The 23,138-nt window shown below is 42.3% G+C and overlaps 1 protein-coding gene across 1 annotated transcript in view; it reads right to left on the reverse strand.

Moving 5' to 3' along the window:
- ccdc92 (coiled-coil domain containing 92) overlaps positions 1–23,138 on the reverse strand; it is a 36,133-nt gene that overhangs the window by 7,647 nt on the left and 5,348 nt on the right. Inside the window, exons 2-3 of the mRNA XM_073819672.1 lie at positions 6,491–6,711; positions 3,902–3,943 (exon numbers count right to left, since the gene is read on the reverse strand). Of these exons, the coding sequence (XP_073675773.1) occupies positions 3,902–3,943; positions 6,491–6,626 (178 nt within the window). The 5' untranslated portion in view covers positions 6,627–6,711. The remainder of the gene's footprint in view (positions 1–3,901; positions 3,944–6,490; positions 6,712–23,138) is intronic.

The following is a 23,138-nucleotide window of genomic DNA, read 5'->3' on the forward strand; positions in this document are numbered from 1 at the left end:
ACCTTTGTCCATATTAGTGATTTCTTGTATGAATGAAACATTATATTACATGAATATTAACACCTTATTTTGGGTAAAAATAGGAATAATAATACTTTTCTCTAAGTTTTTTTCCTCCAGTGTAGAGGAGTGGTTTTTTTTTGCACTCCCTCAGTGAATGCATATGATTTATTTATTTTTATTTTTATTTTTTGTCAAAGATTTTTAATCATAACTTATTTTGGAATAAATCCTTATACCTTTCTGAACATTTATAGTTAGGCATCCTGCATGTTAACAGGCCATGCTGCAGTTGTCTGTCAAATAAATAATAATTAACAGTAAATACTGTTTAGTTTTAATGTTTAGTAATTTAATGTTTAGTAACAAAAATAATCAGAATTATATTGATTAAAAACAACATTTGTCTGAACTGTGCAGCCCTACACGACAAACACGACAAACTTCTGTATCTTTTTTGGTTAATAAAGTCTGAAAACCTTTTTTGTTAAAGTTCAGATTTTATTGTTATGGTTCAGATTCACTTAATATCGCCTCTCAGAATAGTCTCCCAAAATGAAGTTTTTATTGTTATTACTCTGTGAATAATTGCACTTTTCATGTTAACACAAATAATGATAAAAGTGAGTTAACAGTCTGACATTTTCTGTGTGTTTATATATGTGTTGGGGCCAATGGGTAAGTTGTGTCAGAAGGGAGGCCCACTGTCTTAGACTTTGAAAACCCCTGATCTAGTGAAACGATGGGTCATTTTCTAAACAAATTGACAATTTATATTAGGGATGCACGATATTTATCGCACAGATAAATTATCGACCGATATGGGTAAAAATTACGTCATTTTTATTGCTCCGATAAATTAATGAAATCCGATCCGATAAAGTACTCTTGCTGGTAAATCAATCAGTCTGGTTTATCTGAGATTCATCTGCTCTCCTAGTGCAAGTGACTGCAGCTGTAAACCGCAGTGACTCTCGGACTGTGTCGCGTTTAATACGTCATCATCTGTGTCGTCATCATCGTCTTCGCCGGTCTGGAAGTTTTTCACGGAGGCAGAGGAGGACAATTCTATTGCTATTTGCAACACATGTTTAGCAAGGATTCCGAGAGGAGGTAAAAAGCCGTCAAGTTTTAACACAGCAAATCTTATATCTCACTTCAGAGGTCGTCATTGCGGTGAATCTGTTTTAGGGGCCGTTCACATGTCGCGCCTAAAAACGCGTGGAAAACGCTAGGCGCCGCTTTCTCTTTCGTTCTAAACCGCTCTGTAGCCTGCTCTGCCATTGCGTCTGCCGTTGCTAAGCAACCATGACCTGCGCTCTCCATAAAGATGCGGAAGTTTCAGCAAAGGATAAATGGATTGTCAGCATTAAAAATCGCTTGCAGTAGCTCTGTTTTTAAATTTATTTAAAAATGTTTATTCCTGTACAGCTATGATAAGCTGTTTCTCCACCTTGGCAGTGCTTTCAATGTTATTAAGGGAAAGGGTGAAGCTGATAGGTTAGTTCATGTCACATTACCTGCGTTGGGCTTGCGGCATTCTGAAAAGTTGAGATGTTTTTATCTCGATTCTGATGTTTTATTCCCCGCCTTGTGTGATTTGGTTGCTGCACACATTCATAATATGATCAAGAAGAATGGACTACATGTAAGCTTTAACAGACATTTGGACATCTGACTTTACTCCATGATGCACTTTTCATTTTTTTCCAGGTTGACAAATGTCAAAGCATTTTATTTATTTAGAATTGTGGTGCCTTACACAAAAAATAAAAACATTTTTGAAGAGTCAGGACTGATGTTTTCTATGATTGTTAGACCCAGATATATAATATACATTTCACTAGTTTATCTTAGATTTTGTATTCTCCTGGGTGCACAAAACTATCATATAAAAATATGAACGTATTGGTTATCGGTATCGGCATCGGCCACAAGAAGGACTTAATTATCGGCTATCGGTATTGGTAAAAAAATTCATATTGTGCATCCCTAATTTATATACTATTTAACCTCAAATGCTTGTTTTGTCTTCTCTCTGTGACGCGCATGCGTAGTCTGTGTAATCTGGCTCAATACAGTTAGGGTATGTTGAAAAACTCCCATTTAGTCTTCTTCTTCAACTTAAAAATCATCCCACATCGCTGTTTTATAAAGGGCGTTCGATTTTCTTTGCGTATTCACTTTTCTTTGCGACCCACACACTGGGTCGGCACTTCTGCAGCAATGTAGGATGATTTTGAAGTTGGGGAAGAAAACGAGATGGCAGTTTTTCAACAAACCCTAACTGTCTTGAACCGGGGAAAAAAAAACTGCTTACGCAGACCTAGACAAGACAAACATTTGAGGTTAATAAAAGTATATAAATTGTCAATTTGTTTCGAAAATGACAGATCGTTTCGCTAGATAAGATGCTTCTTCCTCGGCTGGGATCATTTAGAGCCCTTTTGTAGCTGAATTTAAACAGCGTTTTGGAAGTTCAAACTTGGGGGCACCATTGAAGTCCACTATATGGAGATAAATCTTGAAACGTTTTCCTCAAGAAACATAATTTCTTATCGACTGAAGAAAGAAAGACATGAACATCTTGGATAACAACGGGGTGAGCAAATTATCTGTAAATTTTTGTTCTGGAAGTGCACTTCTCCTTGTTAAAGTAATAGTTCACCTAAAAATGAAAATTCTGTCATTAATTACTCACCCTCATGTTGTTCCAAACCCATAAGACCTTTGTTTATTTTCAGGACACAAAAGAAGATATTTTTGATGAAATCTGAGAGCTTTCTGACCCTGCATAGACAGCAATTTCACACATTCGAGGCCCAAAAATGTTAGTAAGGACATTGTTAAAATAGTCCATGTGACATCAGTGGTTCAGCTGAAATTTTATAAATACAGTCGTTATTTTTGTTTTCTTTGCACACAAAATGTATTCTCGTAGCTTCATAAAATTATGGTTGAACCATTGCTGTCACATGGACTAGTTTAACAATGTCCTTACATCTTTCTAGGCCATGAACGTGTCAGTTGTGTTGCTGTCTATGCAAGGTCAGAAAGCTCTTGAATTTAATCAAAAATATCTTTATTTGTGTCCTGAGGATGAACAAAGGTCTTACGAGTTTGGAACAACATGAGGGTGAACATTTTTGGGTGAACTATTACTTTAACATTTTTTGACTCTTTTGCTATTTTTCTTAGCAAGTGAGATAACATCAATATTTCATGTATTTACTTGTGTAATAAACAGGATAATGTACAATTAGCTGGTCTTTATCATGTAAAGAACTCTGGAAGTCTCAAAGCCTTCAGTGTTTTGCCTGGAAACTGGATGTCTGTGGGAACTTCATTGAGCATTCAGATGCCTAAATGTTTTATCAGTGCATTGTGTGTTTGTGTGGAGACTGAAAAGGCCAACATATATTAAACAGAGTGAAATAAAAAGAGAGAGAGAGGGAAATGGCAGTCCCTGTGGGCAGCAGGGGGTCTGTAAGTGTCTGTGTGTGTGTGCACTTGGGTGGGTCGCTGGTTGCCAGGTTACAAGGCACGACCGTGGTGGTATATGTGCGTAGACAGACACAGTTCTCTTTCTTTGAGGCAAACAAAAAAGTCTTATTTACAACCTGCTGCAAAGAGAGAGCAACACAGCGGCAGATAAATAAAAAAGACCGTCAGACAAAATAAATATGAACAGCATTTCTGCATGTTTCCATTTGGTCTTCCTCCTGCTGGTTGCATGTCCATCTGTCTGCACGTCTACCAGATTACTTTTAGCAGTCACAAGCACTTTGACAGCATCCTAGCAACACCTGACAGACACACAGCCCCCTTGCATAAGTATTTTGTTCTGACCCTATGCGAGTGTGAATGCAGCCACATATAAAGCGTGCGTGAGAAATCTTACCGCCTGGATCAGAGCTCCGCATTGTCAGCTCATATGTCAGGTCTGTGAAACAAAAGAGAGGACAGAGGGAGTGGACAGGACGACAAAAGGAGGAGTGTGAGAGAGAGAGAGATCAAATGTTAGGCTGGCAGCACAGAGCCTCACACTACCTTAAATGACAACAGTTGAAGATCACATGACACAAGACATCACCTGAAACAGGAGGAGATCAAGAGAGTGAGAGCAAAAACATAGAAACAGTAACACAAGAGAGAGTCAACCGAGGATAGGAGAACATGGGAGACTATACAAACAATATTAAAGGGTTAGTTCACCCAAAAATAAAAATTCTGTCATTTATTACTCTTCGTATGTCGTTCCAAACCCGTAAGACCTTCGTTCATCTTCAGAACACAAAGTTAGATATTTTTGATGAAATCCAAAAGCTCTCTGACCCTCTATAGACAGTTTTTTTTTTCGCACAGAAAAGTATTCTCGTAGCTTTATAAAATTACAATTGAACCATTGATGTCACATGGAATAATTTGTCAATGTTCTTGGTACCTTTCTGGGCCCTGAACGTGGAAGGACCCTTGCTGTCTATCGAGGGTTATAAAGCTCTTTAATTTCATCAAAAATATCTTAATTTGTGTTCTGAAGACGAACAAAGGTCTTACAGTTTGGAACATGAGGGTGAGTAATTAATGAGAATTTTCATTTTTGGGATATTTTATAATATTACCGCCCCTTAATCTGCACGTTTCCACCCATGGCGCCGTCATTTTGTTTTCTCAAGCAACAGTGGTGTACAAGTTCTAACGCCATAGCAAAAGTTCAAGCAAAGCATGCAAACTGTTCTGTCATTGGCTGCACAGACAAGCACCGAACAATATTTAGAGTCCCAGCCTCAGAGGAGACAAGAGAGCAGTGGATTTATTGATCTGTTAACTGCATATTACACTGCTGCCACAGAGACCTAATATAAACGCAATTTTATTTCCTAACTGTTTACCTTCACAGACATAATCAACTGTTTTTGTAACGCATGTGTGTTTGTAACATAAACTTGGGTGTATTTGATCATTTAAGCGCAATAAGAAATGAAAGAGATCTTAGTTTAGTACCAACATACTGTGTGACAGCCACTTTCTGCGCACGTGTTTTGGATTTGTGCCCACATAAGCTTAAACTGATATGGCTTTAAAAGGCATGATTTTAGCATGATAAACATGATAATCAGAGAGTATCTGATGTACGAGCTTTAAAGGCACAGTCCTGTTCTGGAAAAGGGGGCGGGGAGCAGCAGCTCATTTGCATTTAAAGAGACAAACGGCGTGTTTCTGCTTCCACTCAAAATAGGCATTTTCAAAATGATATGTGACCCTAGACCACAAAACCAGTTATAAGGGTCAATTTCTTAAAAATGAGATTTAACATTATATGAAAGCGGAATAAAAAAGCTTTCCATTAATGTATAGTTTGTTAGAATACGATATTTGGGCGAGATACAACAATTTGAAAATCTGGAATATGAGGGTGCAAAAAAAAAATAGAAATACTGATTAAATCACCTTTAAAGTTCTTAGCAATGCATATTACTAATCAAAAATTTTGTTTTGACATATTTACGGTAGGAAATTTACAAAATATCTTCGTGGAGCATAATCTTTACTTAATATCCTAATGATTTTGCCATTAAAGAAAATCGATAATTCGGACCCATGCAATGTATTTTTAGCTATTGCATTAAATATACGGCTATTTAAGGTTTTGTGGTTCAGGGTCACATATAATAAAGTATCTGTGGGGTATTTTGAGCTGAAACTCAGGCACATTCTGGGGACACCTGAGACTTATATTACATTTTGTAAAAAGGGGCATAATAGTATTTTTTTTTTTTTAATGACCATGGAGTAAAGCAGCATTAGATGAGGATTGAACCGTCGAGAAAGAGATTAACTGTATTCTCACAATCCTGAACAATAATCCCTGTGGCACTATTTTCCTCTATTAGCATGGAGAAATGGCCTTGTGATAGGACTGTATAAGCCGTACATGCTGTATATCTTTGAGAAAGTGCCAGAGATTTGTGTTCGTTTTTGGTCTAGATGTTTAAAATGATACCACCACAAATGACCTCTAGATGTCAACATCAATAAACTAATAGCAGAGGTGCCTGTCATGTAATGCACAGGATTTGGCACATTTAATGAGGGCACTTGTGTGGAAGAGTTCAAATCCGGCTCGAGTCGCATCCAAATCCCATCCTCCCCTGTCGATCCTAATTTTCGGCCGAATAAAAGGTGGCAAAAATCCAGAAGTAAAACAAAATAAAATATAATACTAGACAAACTAATAAAACTGGATTATAATTTATCTTCATTGCTTTGCAAAAATATTTCACATAAACAAGTAATTATAAGGAGAATTTGAGCTATTGTATAAATGAGACACTACATTTTTAATGATTATAGAGCTTCATTTACGGTAAACAGTTTATGAATGAATAATGTATGTGTTTATGGATGCTTGCTGGTGCAGTTTTGCTGTAAGTGGCAGTCACTACATGATACTCAGGGTATTGGCATGTGTGTGTGTTTGTGTGTGTACCTGTGCAGTGCTGTTGTAGGCGGCGGATCTCGGCATGAAGGCCTTTCAATGTGTTGGCATGGTCTTGTTGCAGGAACAGCAGGTTTTTCTGTGCACTGTGCAGTTGATTCTCCAAGGTCACACTCACCGAGGCCATGTTGAGGACAATACGTGGTCACACTCACATGTATAAATAAACTCACCCACTCACTCACACGTGCACATACACTAGCCAAGGAGACCTGTAAAGACACAAAAAAAGAAAACACTGGTCACATATATAGAATATTCAGCCTTCTGAAAGTTATTACTCACTATCCACCTTATTCTTCTTGCTATAGCAGTTTTACTACATCATTACTGATTATGATGGAGTGATTTAATGTATCCATATATATATATATATATATATATATATATATATATATATATATATATACACAATGTAAATGTAAATGTAAATAAAAGATGAGTAATATTTATGTTAGTAATGATTTCTCTTGTACATTGTCTTATTATCTTTTGGGAGAGGAGAGGGGCATTTCCAGTCAAAATAAAAGCTGGTTGAATAAAAGTAACTTTAAGTCAGAATTTGCCAGGGGTATGAATAATTGCAGGCTTGACTGTATATATACAAAAATAAAATTACAATAAGGTGTCATTTGTTAACATTTGTTAATATTTTAACTAACATGAACAAACAATGAACAATACATTTATTACAACATTTATTAATCATCATTCATCATGTTAGGTAATAAAAAAACAGTCATTCATTGTTGCTTAATGTTAGTTTACAGTGCATTAACTAATGTTAAAAGCAACTTGTGAATTTAATACTGCATTAGTAAATGTAGAAATTAACTAAGAATAATAAATGCTGTAGAAGTATTGTTCATTCTTAGTTCATGATAACTAATGTAGTTAACTAATGTTAACTAATGAACCTTACTGTAAAGTATATAAATAAAATAATATAAATATGATGGATAATCCTGCTAAAAAAATTTAGGCTATAACCTTCAACTGATATGGTGTACAGTAATCTGCAACATTATCAAGCACAACAGAAGTTAATATAATTCTTGCATGACAATTCAACAATTGTCGACTGCCTTTTTATGCACCTCAAAATTTTAATGTAAATATTATCTAAAAACTGTACGCTTTCACATTTTTTAGTTTAACGAGTCAGGGCTGCCACAGACAGTGTGATATTTCAGGACACCTAATTTAGATTTATCAGATACTGTAATAGGGACATTTTCTGAGTGTCATTCCATTAAAAATCACTTACAGCATCTTTAATTAAACCTCTTCTAACTGAGACATCAACATCAGGATATCTGCTACTCTGCAAGTCCCATGCAGAGTCCATGACACAATACATCTTTAAAATTATTTAACACCAAAATCGTCTCGGGTTACGTATGTAACCTTAGTTCCCTGAGGACAGGGAACGAGACGCTGCGTCCTGGTTCAGGACACTTTGGGAACCGCCTTCAGCGTGACCGGTTCTGAAACGAGGTATAGAATAACGACAGTGAACTTGACACTGGCCGGCGCCAGCCCGTGACGTCATCAGCAGGTGCCTATAAAAGCAGGTGCCTGAGAGCACAACACCATCTTTTTGTCGGACGGAGGTCTGTGCAGGGCCCGAGGCATGGCCCTGAGACGCAGCGTCTCGTTCCCTGTCCTCAGGGAACTAAGGTTACATACGTAACCCGAGACGTTCCCTTCCGGAGGGAACTCTACGCTGCGTCCTGGTTCAGGACACTTTGGGAACGCTTATACCAACACCGCCATGCCGAGGGAAAGGTGATCAAACTGACTGAATGAGGAGTCAAGAAGGAAATCACCCCTGCATCAGCGAGAGTCGCTGGGGCCCAGTGACCTGCCACGGCTAGCCCGGCTACCTGTGCACACAACTCTCAAGCGTGGAGGCCTAGAGGAAGCCTACTACACTTAGCTCCCTAAGTGAAGGAGCTCATAAACGCCCTGACCATAAGGGGCGGAGTTTAGGGAATGGAGGTCTCGGCAGGGCGAACGCCTGCTCTAGGGACCTGACAACATTCAGTGCTACAGGTATAGATGGGGGAAGCGGAGCTTCTGGAGAATGGAGGCTTCATAAAAGACTCTCTAAAAGAGAGGAAGCCTGACAACATTCAATCCACTAGCTCTTAGGAGTGGAGGTCTCAAATAACCCTCCAGTGAGGAGAGACCTGGCTACACTCACGCTTGAAAGTACTGAAAGCGGAGCTTCTGGAGAATGGAGGCTTCATAAAAGACTCTCTGAAAGAGAGGAAACCTGACAACATTCCATCCACTAGCTCTTAGGAGTGGAGGTCTCAAATAACCCTGCCGTGAGGGGAGACCTGGCTACACTCACGCCTAGAAGTACTGGGGGCGGAGCCTCTGGAGAACGGAGGCTTCACAGAAGGCTCTCTAAAAAGAGAGGAAACCTGACAACGTTCAGTCCACCAGCTCTTAGGAGTGGAGGTCTCACTAGCCCTTCAGTGAGGGGAGACCTGGCTACACTCACGCCCGGAGCAATATTCTGCGAGCAGCAGAAGGACTCTAAGAGTGGAGGTCCCATGACCTACTACACTTCAACACTGCAGGCGTTCATCGAAGCTGAACAGCCTAAACGACAGTACTGCCTGAGTGGAGTCTGGAGAGTGGAGGCTTTCTAAAGAGGGAACCTTAACACACCTCCGTGCTTAGCAAGGAAGAGCTCTGAGAGTGGAGGTCTCATGACCTAGCTACACTCCAGCCTGAAGGTCATCCGTGGGGCTGACTAGCCTGTGCGACAGAAATACCTTCATTTTGGAGCTCTTCTGGAGAGTGAGGCCTGAAGAGGCCCGACACTCAATCCTGCTAGCAGCGCTATCTGGATTGGAGCTGGAAAACTAAAAGGTTTTTGAGAAAAAACCAGCTCAGAGAATGGACACGGAGGAACCCTGCGTGGTCCATGGGAGAAAGGAACCTGCCTTTACGGGAGGGACCTTACCATAAGTATGGGTTTTAGTGAAGTGCCTGAACAGTGCACTTACCACACACGTGGATTTTAGAGAATGCCCAAAGACTTCGCGTGAGCAAACACCACACATGTGGTTTTGAGTAGGTGTCCTGAGCATAGCGAGGATCACCAGATTTGCAGTCTCTAGGCGATAGCGGAGCCTGAAAGCGGAGCTTCTGGAGAGGGGAGGCTTCAGCAGAAAGACTCTCTTAAGCGAGAGGAGGCCTACGACGCTCTCCCTAGGGAAACTCTTCAGAGTGGAGGCCTCAGGAAAACGCTCTAGGCGAGGGGAGGCCTGACTACACTCGACGCTCAAGAAAAGGCAGATACTCACAGTCAGAGCCAATAATGAAAAAATTCTCATTTATCATCTAGCTCTGTGTAGTGGAGGCTCCGAGACTACATCTCCAAGGAGAGAAGCCTACAACACTAGTTTTTGGTGAGTGGAGGACTGCACTCCCCCAAAAAATAGTCAGCGAGGCACTCATGGGCCTGCCAGCTGCTATAACTGTGAGAGTGAAGGTCTCAGTACTGTTGGCTGTGACAGAGGGAGACCTATTACACTGTGCTATCATTTAGCTTGTATTAACCCGGGTGATAGCAGAACCCGGAAGCGGAGCTTTCAGTGAGGAAGGTTTAACTGGTTTACAAGCTTCATAAATAACCCTGACGCCGCTCAACTGAGGAAGCTCTATCGAGTGGAGGCCTTGGAATACACGCCCTCTCATGGAAGGGAGGCCTACTTCGTTTTACACTCAACGCTTGTAGTGACAGATCCACGGAAAGAGTCCACAAGCTGCCTTAACCTTGTGTTTTCCCGGCCTGTATTTCCGGGAAGTGGAGGCTCAACACCTCATATAGAGGGAGCCTAGCAACACTCGACCCAGAAAAAAAAAAGCTCTCCTGAATGGAGGTCTGAAAATGACCTGGCTACATTCAGCGCTAAGAAGTATTATAGTTTCACTTCAAGCGGGGCTTTTTTTTTTTTTTTTTTTTATTGAGAGCGGAGGCTTTCAGAAAACATCTCTCTCAGAGAGGGAGCCTTGACGACGCTCTATTCACCCTAGCACACAAACTCCTGGGAGTGGAGATCTCACATATGTGTATATGAAAATACACAGGGAAGGTATCTGACCACACTCATGCAAAAAGAGTATTACTCTTAGCAGGGTTTGAGTGAGCGGAGGCTTCAGCAAAGCGAATTTTTTTTTTTTTTTTTTTTTTTTTTGCTTGAAGCAGCTTGACAACGCTCAAGAGGGTTTTTTTTTTTTTTTTTTTAATATATATTCTCGTATGTGTATGTCTGTACCCAGCTCACTTTTTAGCGGAGGTTTCTATATAAAACCTGACAACGCTTTAACCCAAGAGGGGTTTTCCCTGAGTGGAGGTCTCTTAACCCTGTTCTCTCTTTTTTTGGAACGAGGGGAGACCTGACTACACTCGGACGCTTGGTGGCAGCAGAGCCCGCTTTTTAGAGGGGCTCGAATACTGCAGCATTAGAAATCACCCAAGCGGGGCTGGTAGAAAAAAGGAAACACACACATACGTAAAGAACATTCTTTTATTTATTTAAGTGTCTTTATAGTTCACCTGCCGGGCCATCAGATTGAGATCTCATCATTGGCCCAGCCCCAGAGTCTTTACGGGGGGGAAGAAAGTGCAGGTGGCCAGACGAATGCGAGGGGAACCGGAGAAGAGTTTCTAGGTGCCCGCCCCAGGCCAGCCGCCATGGCGGCGCTGGAGCTTCTCCCTCAGATCTCCTCTCCTCCGCCGCGCATCGCGCCGTTTCTGGGACCGACTCCTCCCGGGGGGAGGGCCCCGAGTGGCCACACTGGCGACCTGGCCTCGTCTCCGGTCATCCCTGGACCAGGACGGGCCCGGTATTCCCCGGTGTTCAGGTGGGGGCGTGGATGTGGACCGGCGAGGAATGCAAGATCTAAACGCCGCCGAGCGCGCCTTCGCCTCTCTGAATTTCTCGACCACCGCCTCGACGGATGTGCCGAACAACTCAGAGGGCGAAACCGGGACATCGAGGAGAAATCTCTTTTCTTTCTCCCCGATGTCCGCCAGGTTCACCCACAGATGTCTCTCCGTGGCCACCATGGCTGACATGGACCTGCCCACCGCGGTCGCTGTCTGCTTAGTGGCCCGCAGAGAGAGGTCTGTGGTGCGGCGCAGCTCGGCCACTTCCTCCGGGGAAAGCCCCAGACCACGGTCCAAATCCCTCAGCAGGTCGGCCTGGTATGCCTGCAACACCGCTACAGTGTGCAGAGCAGCACCGGCCTGACCCGCTGCCGCATATGCCCTGCCATTCAGCCGTGATGTTTCGCAGAGCGGCTTGGATGGCAGGGTCGGAGCCTTCAGCGTCGATGTCCCTCCCCCTGAGAGATAGTTGGCGAATGTCTGCTCAATGGGGGGCATCGACGCATATCCGCGTCCCCGCATTCCCTCGACATCAGCATAGTTCACATGCTGATGTCGGTAAATGCGGGCGGAAAAGGGTTTGTCCCATGCCTTCTCGAGCTCATTATGGAGATCGGGAAGGAATGGGAGGCTCACGGGAGCTGGCTTGTCATGGCCCGGAAGAAACCGCTCGTCTAGCCTGCCGAGAGCGGCTTCTTCCCTCGCGGGCTTCCACTGCAGATCCAAACGGGCAGCCGCGCGGTCCATGACAGACATCAGCTCCTCATATGCGGGGCAAGGAGGCTGTATGGATTCAGAAATATCATCTTGCTCCATCTCAGCCTCCTGCTCGCCCTGGCTTGAAGCCAACAGAGCACTCGCTGCAGGGTCGGAAGATGTAAGTGATAACACATCTTCCGCTAGCAGCGCGTCCTCCTCTCCGGCTGACGGGCGCGAGAGACTAACTCCTCTCTCAAACTCGTCAGCCAGTTCCACCTGGGATCCCCAGGACCTCAGCCGCCGAGCAGCCTCAGCTGCCGCGGGGCCAGAGCCACGAGGGGCAGATGGACGGCCCGATTCCCTCGAGAAAAGGGCCAGACGAGAACGGAGTTTCCTCATGGGGAAACCCTCACAGTGGACGCACTCCATCCCCTCAAGGACGGAGCGCGCGTGCTCTTCCCCTAAACACCAAACACAAAGGTCGTGCGCGTCATCAGGTGTCAGATTTCTCTGACACGGATCCGCGCACTTCCTATAGCGCTTCGCTTCTCTAGGCATCGCCATACTCACTCGCTAGAACGGAGGACTGCTGAAGACAAAAAGATGGTGTTGTGCTCTCAGGCACCTGCTTTTATAGGCACCTGCTGATGACGTCACGGGCTGGCGCCGGCCAGTGTCAAGTTCACTGTCGTTATTCTATACCTCGTTTCAGAACCGGTCACGCTGAAGGCGGTTCCCAAAGTGTCCTGAACCAGGACGCAGCGTAGAGTTCCCTCCGGAAGGGAACACTCTTTATAACAGGGACATGGGGTCACAATTCACTAGCAGCAAATCATATACATGTTTGTGTAATCAGGACTAAACTCTCATGAGATATTTACAATGAAGTCAAAGCCATATAGCGAGGTTAGCAGACTGTCATACTTACACAAACAAATACATTACAGCAATCAAATTGTTTACTCTGGATATCACTATCCCTTCCCCGAATCATCGTCCCTCTGTCTGAGAGGACAAAGAGCTATATTTATCTAATGACAGCATAATGGTTTGACATTACGTAATGTCTTTCAAATGAGGCAGAGAAGCGAGAGACAGTCTGTAGATACTGTATGTGGGAGTATTGATTTAAGGGGGTGAACGCTGGGCTGCTGGTTTTCCTCAGACCCTGCACTGCTCAGGGATCATCTCCTGTCCCAAAGCACTCTTAAAGCGGTCATATCATACATATTTCATCATTTTATGTTTTTCCCTTGACGTTTTCTGATCCACTTAAAATTTTAAGTAGGGCTGGGATATATATTGAATATTCGTGATATTGCAATAACTGTGCTGGTCCATGAAATTAAGCAATGTTGTAATTATCAATGATACAGTGTGCTTTTTATCTAGCCATTCATTTTCTTTGATTAGTCTTTTACCATTTCTTGTCTCACAAGTATGGACGTGTTGAAATATGTGACCCAAAACCTGTCATAAGGGTCAATTTTAATAATGATAATGTTTTTAATAAAAGCTTTCCATTGATGTTTGGTTTGTTAGGATTACATTTTGGACGATATTTGAAAATCTGGGTCCAAAAAAAATCTAAATATTTAGAAAATAGCCTTTAAAGTTGTCCAACTGAAGCAATGCATATTACTAATCAAAGATTAGGTAATAATATATTTACGGTAGGAAATTTACAAAATGTCTTCATGGGACATGATACTTAATACCCTAATAAGTTTTGGTATTAAAAAAAATCTATAATTTTGAGCTATTCAATATATTTTTGCCTACCGCTACAAATATGTGACCCTGGACCACAAAACCAGTCATAAGGTTAAATTTGACAAAACTGAGATGTATACATCATATGAAAGCTCAATAAATAAGCTTTCTATTGATGTATGGTTTGTTAGGATAGGACGATATTTGGCCGAGATACATCTATTTGAAAATCTGGAATCTAAGGGTGCAAAAAATCCAAATACTGAGAAAATCACCTTTAAAGTTGTCCAAATTAAGTTCTTAACAATGCATATTACTAATCAAAAATTACATGTTGATAGGTTTACAGTAGGAATTTTACAAAAAATCTTAATGTAACATGATCTTTGCTTAATTTCCTAATGATTTTTGACATAAAAGAAAAATCAATAATTTTGACCCATACAATGTATTTTTGGCTATTGCTACAAATATACCCCAGCGACTTAAGACTGGTTTTGTGGTCCAGGGTCACATATAAAATTATAAGTATTAAAATATATAGTATGCACACTACTGTTCAAAAGATTTGGGGTCATATTTATTTATTTTTAAGAAATTAATACTTTTATTTTTATTTTTAAGTGACGAAGACTATTACAGTGTTACACAACATTATCACTACATTATATTTTATTTATATATATAAAACAGCTAAATAAATGCTGCTATTTACAACTTTATTTCAACAAAGAATCTTGAACAAAATTTTCAGCATATTAGAATGATTTCTGAAGGATAATTTGACAGTAAAGACTGAAGTAATGGCTGCTAAAAATTCAGTTTTGTTATCACAGTAATAAATAAAATGTTTAAATATGTAAAATAATTATACTATTTATAATAATTACATTTCACTATTTTACTCTTTTTATTGCGGTTTAGTATAACAATGAAAAATACTTCTAAAGCATTTATTAATCTTAGTTACTACACATTTACTAATACATTACTAAAATCTAAATTTGTATCTATTAATGTTATTTAATGAACCTGAGCTAACAGACTGTCAATGAACAGTTGTATTTTTAACAATTAATGTTAATACAGACTAATCAATATTGTAACAATGTATTTTTATTCCTTTATATAATGATGCATATAAATGGAAAAGTGAATTTTCCTTGCACTCATTCAGCAAAAAACTGTGCTGAAGTGTCAAAAACAAGCCTTGATTATTTTATGAAATTTTTTTGCTTTGCTTCTGTGACTTTAAGACTTTCATGCAAATTCTCTAGTCATGCTATTTTGATGAGTATCTTAGTTTAAATAAAGGATATTTTACTGGGAGTTTTGAGTTTCAAGTTTTGAGTTGATCAAGTACATCAAACTCTTCTCTTATTTCAGAGATCAAGGAAAATATAATTTCTCATGATATGAGCCTTTAAAAACATTTTGGCCCATCCTGATATCATATTCCATATTGTACTTCCCACAAATAAACTCACTTGTGGGCTAATGTATTAATCTAACTCCATGTAAAAAAATTTGTTCTGCTTCTACCACAAGATAAAAAATGTCCTCTTCATGACTTCTTAAGAAAGGCTTTGATTTGGCAAAAGGGTCTTCATAAAGGCCTGTGTAGTTTAAATAATTAACAGAGATCTTACTGCCTCCATCGTTTTAAGGCAGACTCTCTCCTCTGGGTGCACTTCCTCCTATCATGATAATGCAACATTGCTATTCATACTTCACATTCACTCTGCTATATGACGAAAATGAGCTACCTGCTCTCATGGGGAAAAACGTGATGCTACAAAATGTGAAAAACGTTACTTCAGGAGCAAACTACTGCAGTTTCTAAGTGAAATACACACAAGTGGTATAGAAGTACTACAACTTTATTAATTAATAATGACTTAAATTGTGAAAATTGGAATTTTAGATTAAAGGGTTAGTTCACATAGAAATGAAAATTCTGTCATTAATTATTCACCCTCATGTCGCTCCAAACGCGTAAGACCTTTGTTCATCTTTGGAACACAAATTAAGATGTTTTTGATGATTAAAAAGTTATTTATTTTTTCTTTGCACCAAATCAAAAATATCTTAATTTGTGTTCTGAAGATGTACAAACGTCTTACAGGTTTGAACGACAGGAATTTTGATTTTTGGGTGAACCAACCCTTTAAAAAAGACATTTAAATTTTGTCGTGAATAGGATTGTGCTCAGGTTATACTGTAGCTTTAGGACAAAATGCATTCCTACCGGTTGCTTGAAAAAAATCAATAAAACACTATTTAGACTTTTAGACCTTATGGGAGAAAACCAATCACTTTTAGTGCCACACGGTGGACATTTCATCTTGACGCTGCAGTGATTTATACAGAAACTTATTTTCAGGTTTACAAAACATGCACGGTCACGTTTCTCATGAGATCAAGTTGAAAATGAGAAAAAGGAGCAGCCAAAAATGGCAGTGTGGTTGATCAGAAGACAGCAGCAGATGCCTTAAACACACTCTCACTCTGACAGACTAACCACAGCCCTCCACAAGACAGACACAACAAAAGGAAGGGAAAAGCAGCAGGCTGGATTCACTCTAAAGACTGAAAGGGAAAACAAAAACACTGTTGGTTTCTGGAAAAAAAAACATACATACATATATTTGAACATGGACAGTGTGGGTAAAGAGATGATGTTCAAGGACTGCGAGTCAGTGGAACTCATGAAAAGCCTATGAGCATGAATGAGTAATGCCAGCCTGGGCTCACGCTGGGTGCGGCACAGAGAAGACAGTCAGTAGACTCTACCCAGCTCTTTTATTAATTCACTTGCTGTCTTCCTTCCTCATGTGTCCTCTCTCTTTTTCTTGCCATCTTGCCCTATCACACCATTGAAGGGACAGTTCACCCAAAATGAAAATTCTATCATTAATTACTCACCCTCATGTCGTTCCAAACCCCTAAGACCTTTGTTCAACTTACACAAATAAAGATATTTTTGATGAAATCCGAGAGCTTTCTGACCCTCCATAGACAGCAAGGGTCATACCACGGTCGAGGCACAGAAACGCAGTAAGGACATCGTTAAAGTGGTCCATGTGACATCAGTGGTTCAACCATAATTTTATGAAGCTACAAGAATACTTTTTGTGTGCAAAAGAAAACAAAAATAATTACTACAACAATTCTTCTCCTCCGAGTGTCCCTGGTGTCATTATGCAGATTATAACGACGAGAGTACCATGTGTCGTGAAGCGCTGAGGTGACATTGAGGAGAAGAATTGTTGAATAAAGTTGTTGTTTTTGTTTTCTTTGCATAAAAAAGTATTCTTGTAGCTTTATAAAATTAAAGGGGTCATCAGATTCCCATTTTCCACAAGTTCATATGATTCTTTAGGGTCTTAATGAAAAGTCTCTAATATACTTTGGTTAAAATATCAGCTTATTTTATCGCATGGGCCCTTTAAATGCAAATGAGCTCTGCTTGCCCCGCCACTCTCTGCTGAGGTATTACGAGCTGTAATGTTTACTTTAGCCGCATTTAGCCACGTTTAGCGGCATTTAGCCGCGTTTATCTGCGAAACTTGCCAACAAGCACATTATTAAGAAAGGCCATTTGCAAAGATGCATAAAAAACCCTTATGCCGAGTTCAGACTGCATGATTTTAGCCCCGATTTTGACTCGCCGACAGGTTTTGAGAAATCGCCGACAAATGCCCGAAATCACAGGCAAATCGGTGCTCATTCACGCGAGTGACAATCACACAGTGTGAACTATCAAAGACGCGATCTGAGAGAATCGCCGACATGTCGCCGACACCCGTGAGATATTTGGCATGAAGTTACGAAGGTATAGACCACAATATCAACAAGAATAGCTTCGGCTTCTTTTCTTTTCGCTGCAAATGAGTGCACATACAATTTGTATGACAAGCTTCTTGCGGGCTACCATTTTTTTATAATAATACCAGTCTCACGTGAGAAATGAAGCTAGCGCAAATTCTGCCAGGAAGACTCAATCGGTCGCGTCACTAATTACCTCCTCATCTCCCAATCATATCATTTACTGTAGCTTTAAAGGGTAGCGCTTACCATGTCTGAGTTCACAGATGCTGTCGCTCCAGCACACAGCCGTGAAACTGGAATCCAGCCGCAGTTTGCAAGGAGCAGAGCCGTTAACTCTCTCAAACTGACAGGATTTATCACGGATACCATGGTTACTTCATTAAAAACGGCTGTCGGCATAGTTTAACGTGAACCGTGCGGTTCTCCCCCTCTGCGGATGTGTTTGCGGCGCAGGAGTCGTAACAATGTACCGTCGTCTCGCTGGCGGCGGTAGACAGAAGCAGCGGCTAGAGCTCAGTCTGGCTAATCTGTGAGCTCGAGCTGCTCAAGCGGCGGCATGAGGCTCTGATCGCCAGCGAGCTCGCGCTACACGCGCCAACCCGAGCCGGAGAGAGCCGAGCGGCCGAGCGTCGACACGAACCCAAGGTGCTCACCGATGCTGTCGCTCCCGTACCTCCATCCTCGGAGCCCAGCAAGCTCTCCAGTCTCGATCTAGGTAAAATCCTATTTTTCTACTGGTGGTGGTGTTTTGCCAAGCGGTTGGCACTTTCACGAATTGTATGGCTAGCTACTAAAGCAAGATGGCCTGCGGGTTATACTTCCGTCAAACAGCTGTACAAGCTATAGGTTCAAGTGGCTGCAGCTTATGCTGCCTTCATGCGCTATCGTAATTATGGTAAATACCAAAGATATCAAGACGGCCCGTGGCCCATGCGTTCTATCAAAAGATGGCCTGCGTATTCAATCATGCGTTCTATCAAAAGATGGCCTGCGTATTCAATCATGCGTTCTATCAAAAGATGGCCCGTGTATTCAATCATGCGTTCTATCAAAAGATGGCCCGTGTATTCAATCATGCGTTCTATCAAAAGATGGCCTGCGTATTCAATCATGCGTTCTATCAAAAGATGGCCTGCGTATTCAATCATGCGTTCTATCAAAAGATGGCCTGTGTATTCAATCATGCGTTCTAGCAAAAGACGGCCCGTGTATTCAATCATGCGTTCTATCAAAAGATGGCCTGCGTATTCAATCATGCGCTCTATCAAAAGATGGCCTGTGTATTCAATCATGCGTTCTAGCAAAAGACGGCCCGTGTATTCAATCATGCGTTCTATCAAAAGATGGCCTGCGTATTCAATCATGCGTTCTATCAAAAGATGGCCTGTGTATTCAATCATGCGTTCTATCAAAAGATGGCCCGTGTATTCAATCATGCGTTCTATCAAAAGATGGCCTGCGTATTCAATCATGCGCTCTATCAAAAGATGGCCTGTGTATTCAATCATGCGTTCTAGCAAAAGATGGCCTGTGTATTCAATCATGCGTTCTATCAAAAGATGGCCCGTGTATTCAATCATGCGTTCTATCAAAAGATGGCCCGCGTATTCAATCATGCGCTCTATCAAAAGATGGCCCGTGTATTCAATCATGCGTTCTATCAAAAGATGGCCTGTGTATTCAATCATGCGTTCTAGCAAAAGACGGCCCGTGTATTCAATCATGCGTTCTATCAATAGATGGCCTGTGGCCCAAGCGTTCTATCAAAAGATGGCCTGTAGCCCATGTGTTCTATCAAAAGATGGCCTGTAGCCCATGTGTTCTATCAAAAGATGGCCTGTGGCCCAAGCGTTCTATCAAAAGATGGCCTGTAGCCCATGTGTTCTATCAAAAGATGGCCTGTAGCCCATGTGTTCTATCAAAAGATGGCCTGTAGCCCATGTGTTCTATCAAAAGATGGCCTGTGGCCCAAGCGTTCTATCAAAAGATGGCCTGTGGCCCAAGCGTTCTATCAAAAGATGGCCTGTGGCCCAAGCGTTCTATCAAAAGATGGCCTGTGGCCCAAGCGTTCTATCAAAAGATGGCCTGTAGCCCATGTGTTCTATCAAAAGATGGCCTGTAGCCCATGTGTTCTATCAAAAGATGGCCTGTGGCCCAAGCGTTCTATCAAAAGATGGCCTGTAGCCCATGTGTTCTATCAAAAGATGGCCTGTGGCCCAAGCGTTCTATCAAAAGATGGCCTGTGGCCCAAGCGTTCTATCAAAAGATGGCCTGTGGCCCAAGCGTTCTATCAAAAGATGGCCTGTAGCCCATGTGTTCTATCAAAAGATGGCCTGTAGCCCATGTGTTCTATCAAAAGATGGCCTGTAGCCCATGTGTTCTATCAAAAGATGGCCTGTGGCCCAAGCGTTCTATCAAAAGATGGCCTGTGGCCCAAGCGTTCTATCAAAAGATGGCCTGTGGCCCAAGCGTTCTATCAAAAGATGGCCTGTGGCCCATGCGTTCTATCAAAAGATGGCCTGTGGCCCATGCGTTCTATCAAAAGATGGCCTGTGGCCCATGTGTTCTATCAAAAGATGGCCTGTAGCCCATGTGTTCTATCAAAAGATGGCCTGTGGCCCAAGCGTTCTATCAAAAGATGGCCTGTAGCCCATGTGTTCTATCAAAAGATGGCCTGTAGCCCATGCGTTCTATCAAAAGATGGCCTGTAGCCCATGCGCTCTATCAAAAGATGGCCCGTGTATTCAATCATGCGTTCTATCAAAAGATGGCCTGTGTATTCAATCATGCGTTCTAGCAAAAGACGGCCCGTGTATTCAATCATGCGTTCTATCAATAGATGGCCTGTAGCCCATGTGTTCTATCAAAAGATGGCCTGTGGCCCATGTGTTCTATCAAAAGATGGCCTGTGGCCCAAGCGTTCTATCAAAAGATGGCCTGTGGCCCAAGCGTTCTATCAAAAGATGGCCTGTGGCCCATGCGTTCTATCAAAAGATGGCCTGTGGCCCATGCGTTCTATCAAAAGATGGCCTGTGGCCCATGTGTTCTATCAAAAGATGGCCTGTGGCCCATGTGTTCTATCAAAAGATGGCCTGTGGCCCAAGCGTTCTATCAAAAGATGGCCTGTGGCCCAAGCGTTCTATCAAAAGATGGCCTGTGGCCCAAGCGTTCTATCAAAAGATGGCCTGTAGCCCATGTGTTCTATCAAAAGATGGCCTGTGGCCCAAGCGTTCTATCAAAAGATGGCCTGTGGCCCATGCGTTCTATCAAAAGATGGCCTGTGGCCCATGTGTTCTATCAAAAGATGGCCTGTAGCCCATGTGTTCTATCAAAAGATGGCCTGTGGCCCATGTGTTCTATCAAAAGATGGCCTGTGGCCCATGTGTTCTATCAAAAGATGGCCTGTGGCCCATGTGTTCTATCAAAAGATGGCCTGTGGCCCATGCGTTCTATCAAAAGATGGCCTGTGGCCCATGCGTTCTATCAAAAGATGGCCTGTGGCCCATGCGTTCTATCAAAAGATGGCCTGTGGCCCATGCGTTCTATCAAAAGATGGCCTGTGGCCCAAGCGTTCTATCAAAAGATGGCCTGTGGCCCATGCGTTCTATCAAAAGATGGCCTGTGGCCCATGCGTTCTATCAAAAGATGGCCTGTGGCCCAAGCGTTCTATCAAAAGATGGCCTGTGGCCCAAGCGTTCTATCAAAAGACGGCCTGCGGCCCATGTGTACTATCAAAAGATGGCCTGTGGCCCATGTGTTCTATCAAAGATGGCCCGTGGGCCACGTGTTCTATCAAAGGACGGCCCTGTTTCACGTCGCAATCAAGGATACCAGGAGCATATGTCATTTTCACGATAGCTTTAAAAAAAAAAAAAAAAGACGGCTAGTGGTCAATTAATATAACCATGAATGGCACTCGTCTAAATCTAATTTTGTTTTCTCTTTCTTCTCCATCTAAGCCAGGAACCCCAGGATTCACGACCGATTAGGTAATTTTAAAACCGTCCTTTGGGGGTGGGCCCCGTTCCGGTGGATCCTTAAGTCCACCTATCTTTGGGGGTGAGCGGCACCCCCGCCTTCGTCTTCAGGCAGGACTCGCTGTTTCCGTACCCTCTGAATGCGAGTTACGAACGGGGCCTACGCCAAAGAACCTGATTGCTTGCTGAGCTTCTACATATACGTAATCGGTATAAATTCTCCCGAGTCTTTCTGGTAGAAATGAAGCTAGCGCAAGTTCTGCCAGGAAGACTCAATCGGTCGCGTCACTAATTACCTCCTCATCTCCCAATCATATCATTTACTGTAGCTTTAAAGGGTAGCGCTTACCATGTCTTAGTTCGCAGATGCTGTCGCTCCAGCACCTCCATCCTCCCCACCTCCACCAAGATGGAATCTTCCTCCAACTCCTCTACTCCAACAAGCTGGGTCATCCCTCTATTTACCACATCACTATCAATCAGGCTATTCCCTCCTTCGTGAAGACTTCAGATCGTCTTTCCTCAATCCCCACCATCACCAGTTGGCCCCTTCCTGACTCCGCGGGGGGTGAGCGGCGCCCCCGCCTTCGTCTTCAGGCGGGACTCGCTGTTTCCGTACCCTCTGAATGCGAGTTACGAACGGGGCCTACGCCAAAGAACCTGATTGCTTGCTGAGCTTCTACATATACGTAATCGGTATAGTATAAATTCTCCCGAGTCTTTCTGGTAGAACTTGCACGACTAACCTCGCGTTGTTTCCATGTCACTTCTCGCGTGTGTTTGGTTGTGAGATGTAGTTTGCGGACCGGGACAAAGTTGTCGGCTATTCTTCCTATTGTAAAGTCATGCAGTGTGAAACCCCCTGTCGCCGATCCATCGTGCAGTGTGAACACAGCAGCGACGGAATGCTACCCCAGATAGTCATGCAGTGTCAAAACATCTGTGACACGATTGCTTTGAAAATCGTGCAGTCTGAACTCGACATTATACTCACTTCTGCTGTGGGTGAAGCTGCATCGCGAATGATTCACACGAACATAGATGCATATGTAGATCGGGATCGTGCTTTCCTTTTAAAAACGAAAGTAACGTTGTCCTCTGCCTCTTAAGCAGCTCAGATGTCGGCAGTAAATGACTACTGCTTTGTTCATTATTAGATCCAACAACAGAACACCTCAATCACTCAATTAGAGTCTTCCTCTGCACCTGAGTCACACAATGGCGATCGTATTCGCACTGTTTCAGCTCGGTGAGGGCGGGTCTAAGGTAATACACTCATGTCAATCAACTGTGTTTCGTCACAATGACAAGAAGCTGAGAATGACCTGATTTTAAAGAAGGCATATTACTTTTAAAGATTAAAAAATACCACTGGGTGGATTTTTATCAATGTAGGGTGGTTGTGTACACAAACTGCCAACACACATTAATGTGCAAACAACATGTAAAGTTTTGCATCCGATTTGCAACCTACCCGATAGTATGAAAAAAAAAAAAAGATTTAAAA

Source organism: Garra rufa, chromosome 15, assembly GCF_049309525.1.
Source record: "Garra rufa chromosome 15, GarRuf1.0, whole genome shotgun sequence".
NCBI lineage: Eukaryota > Metazoa > Chordata > Actinopteri > Cypriniformes > Cyprinidae > Garra > Garra rufa.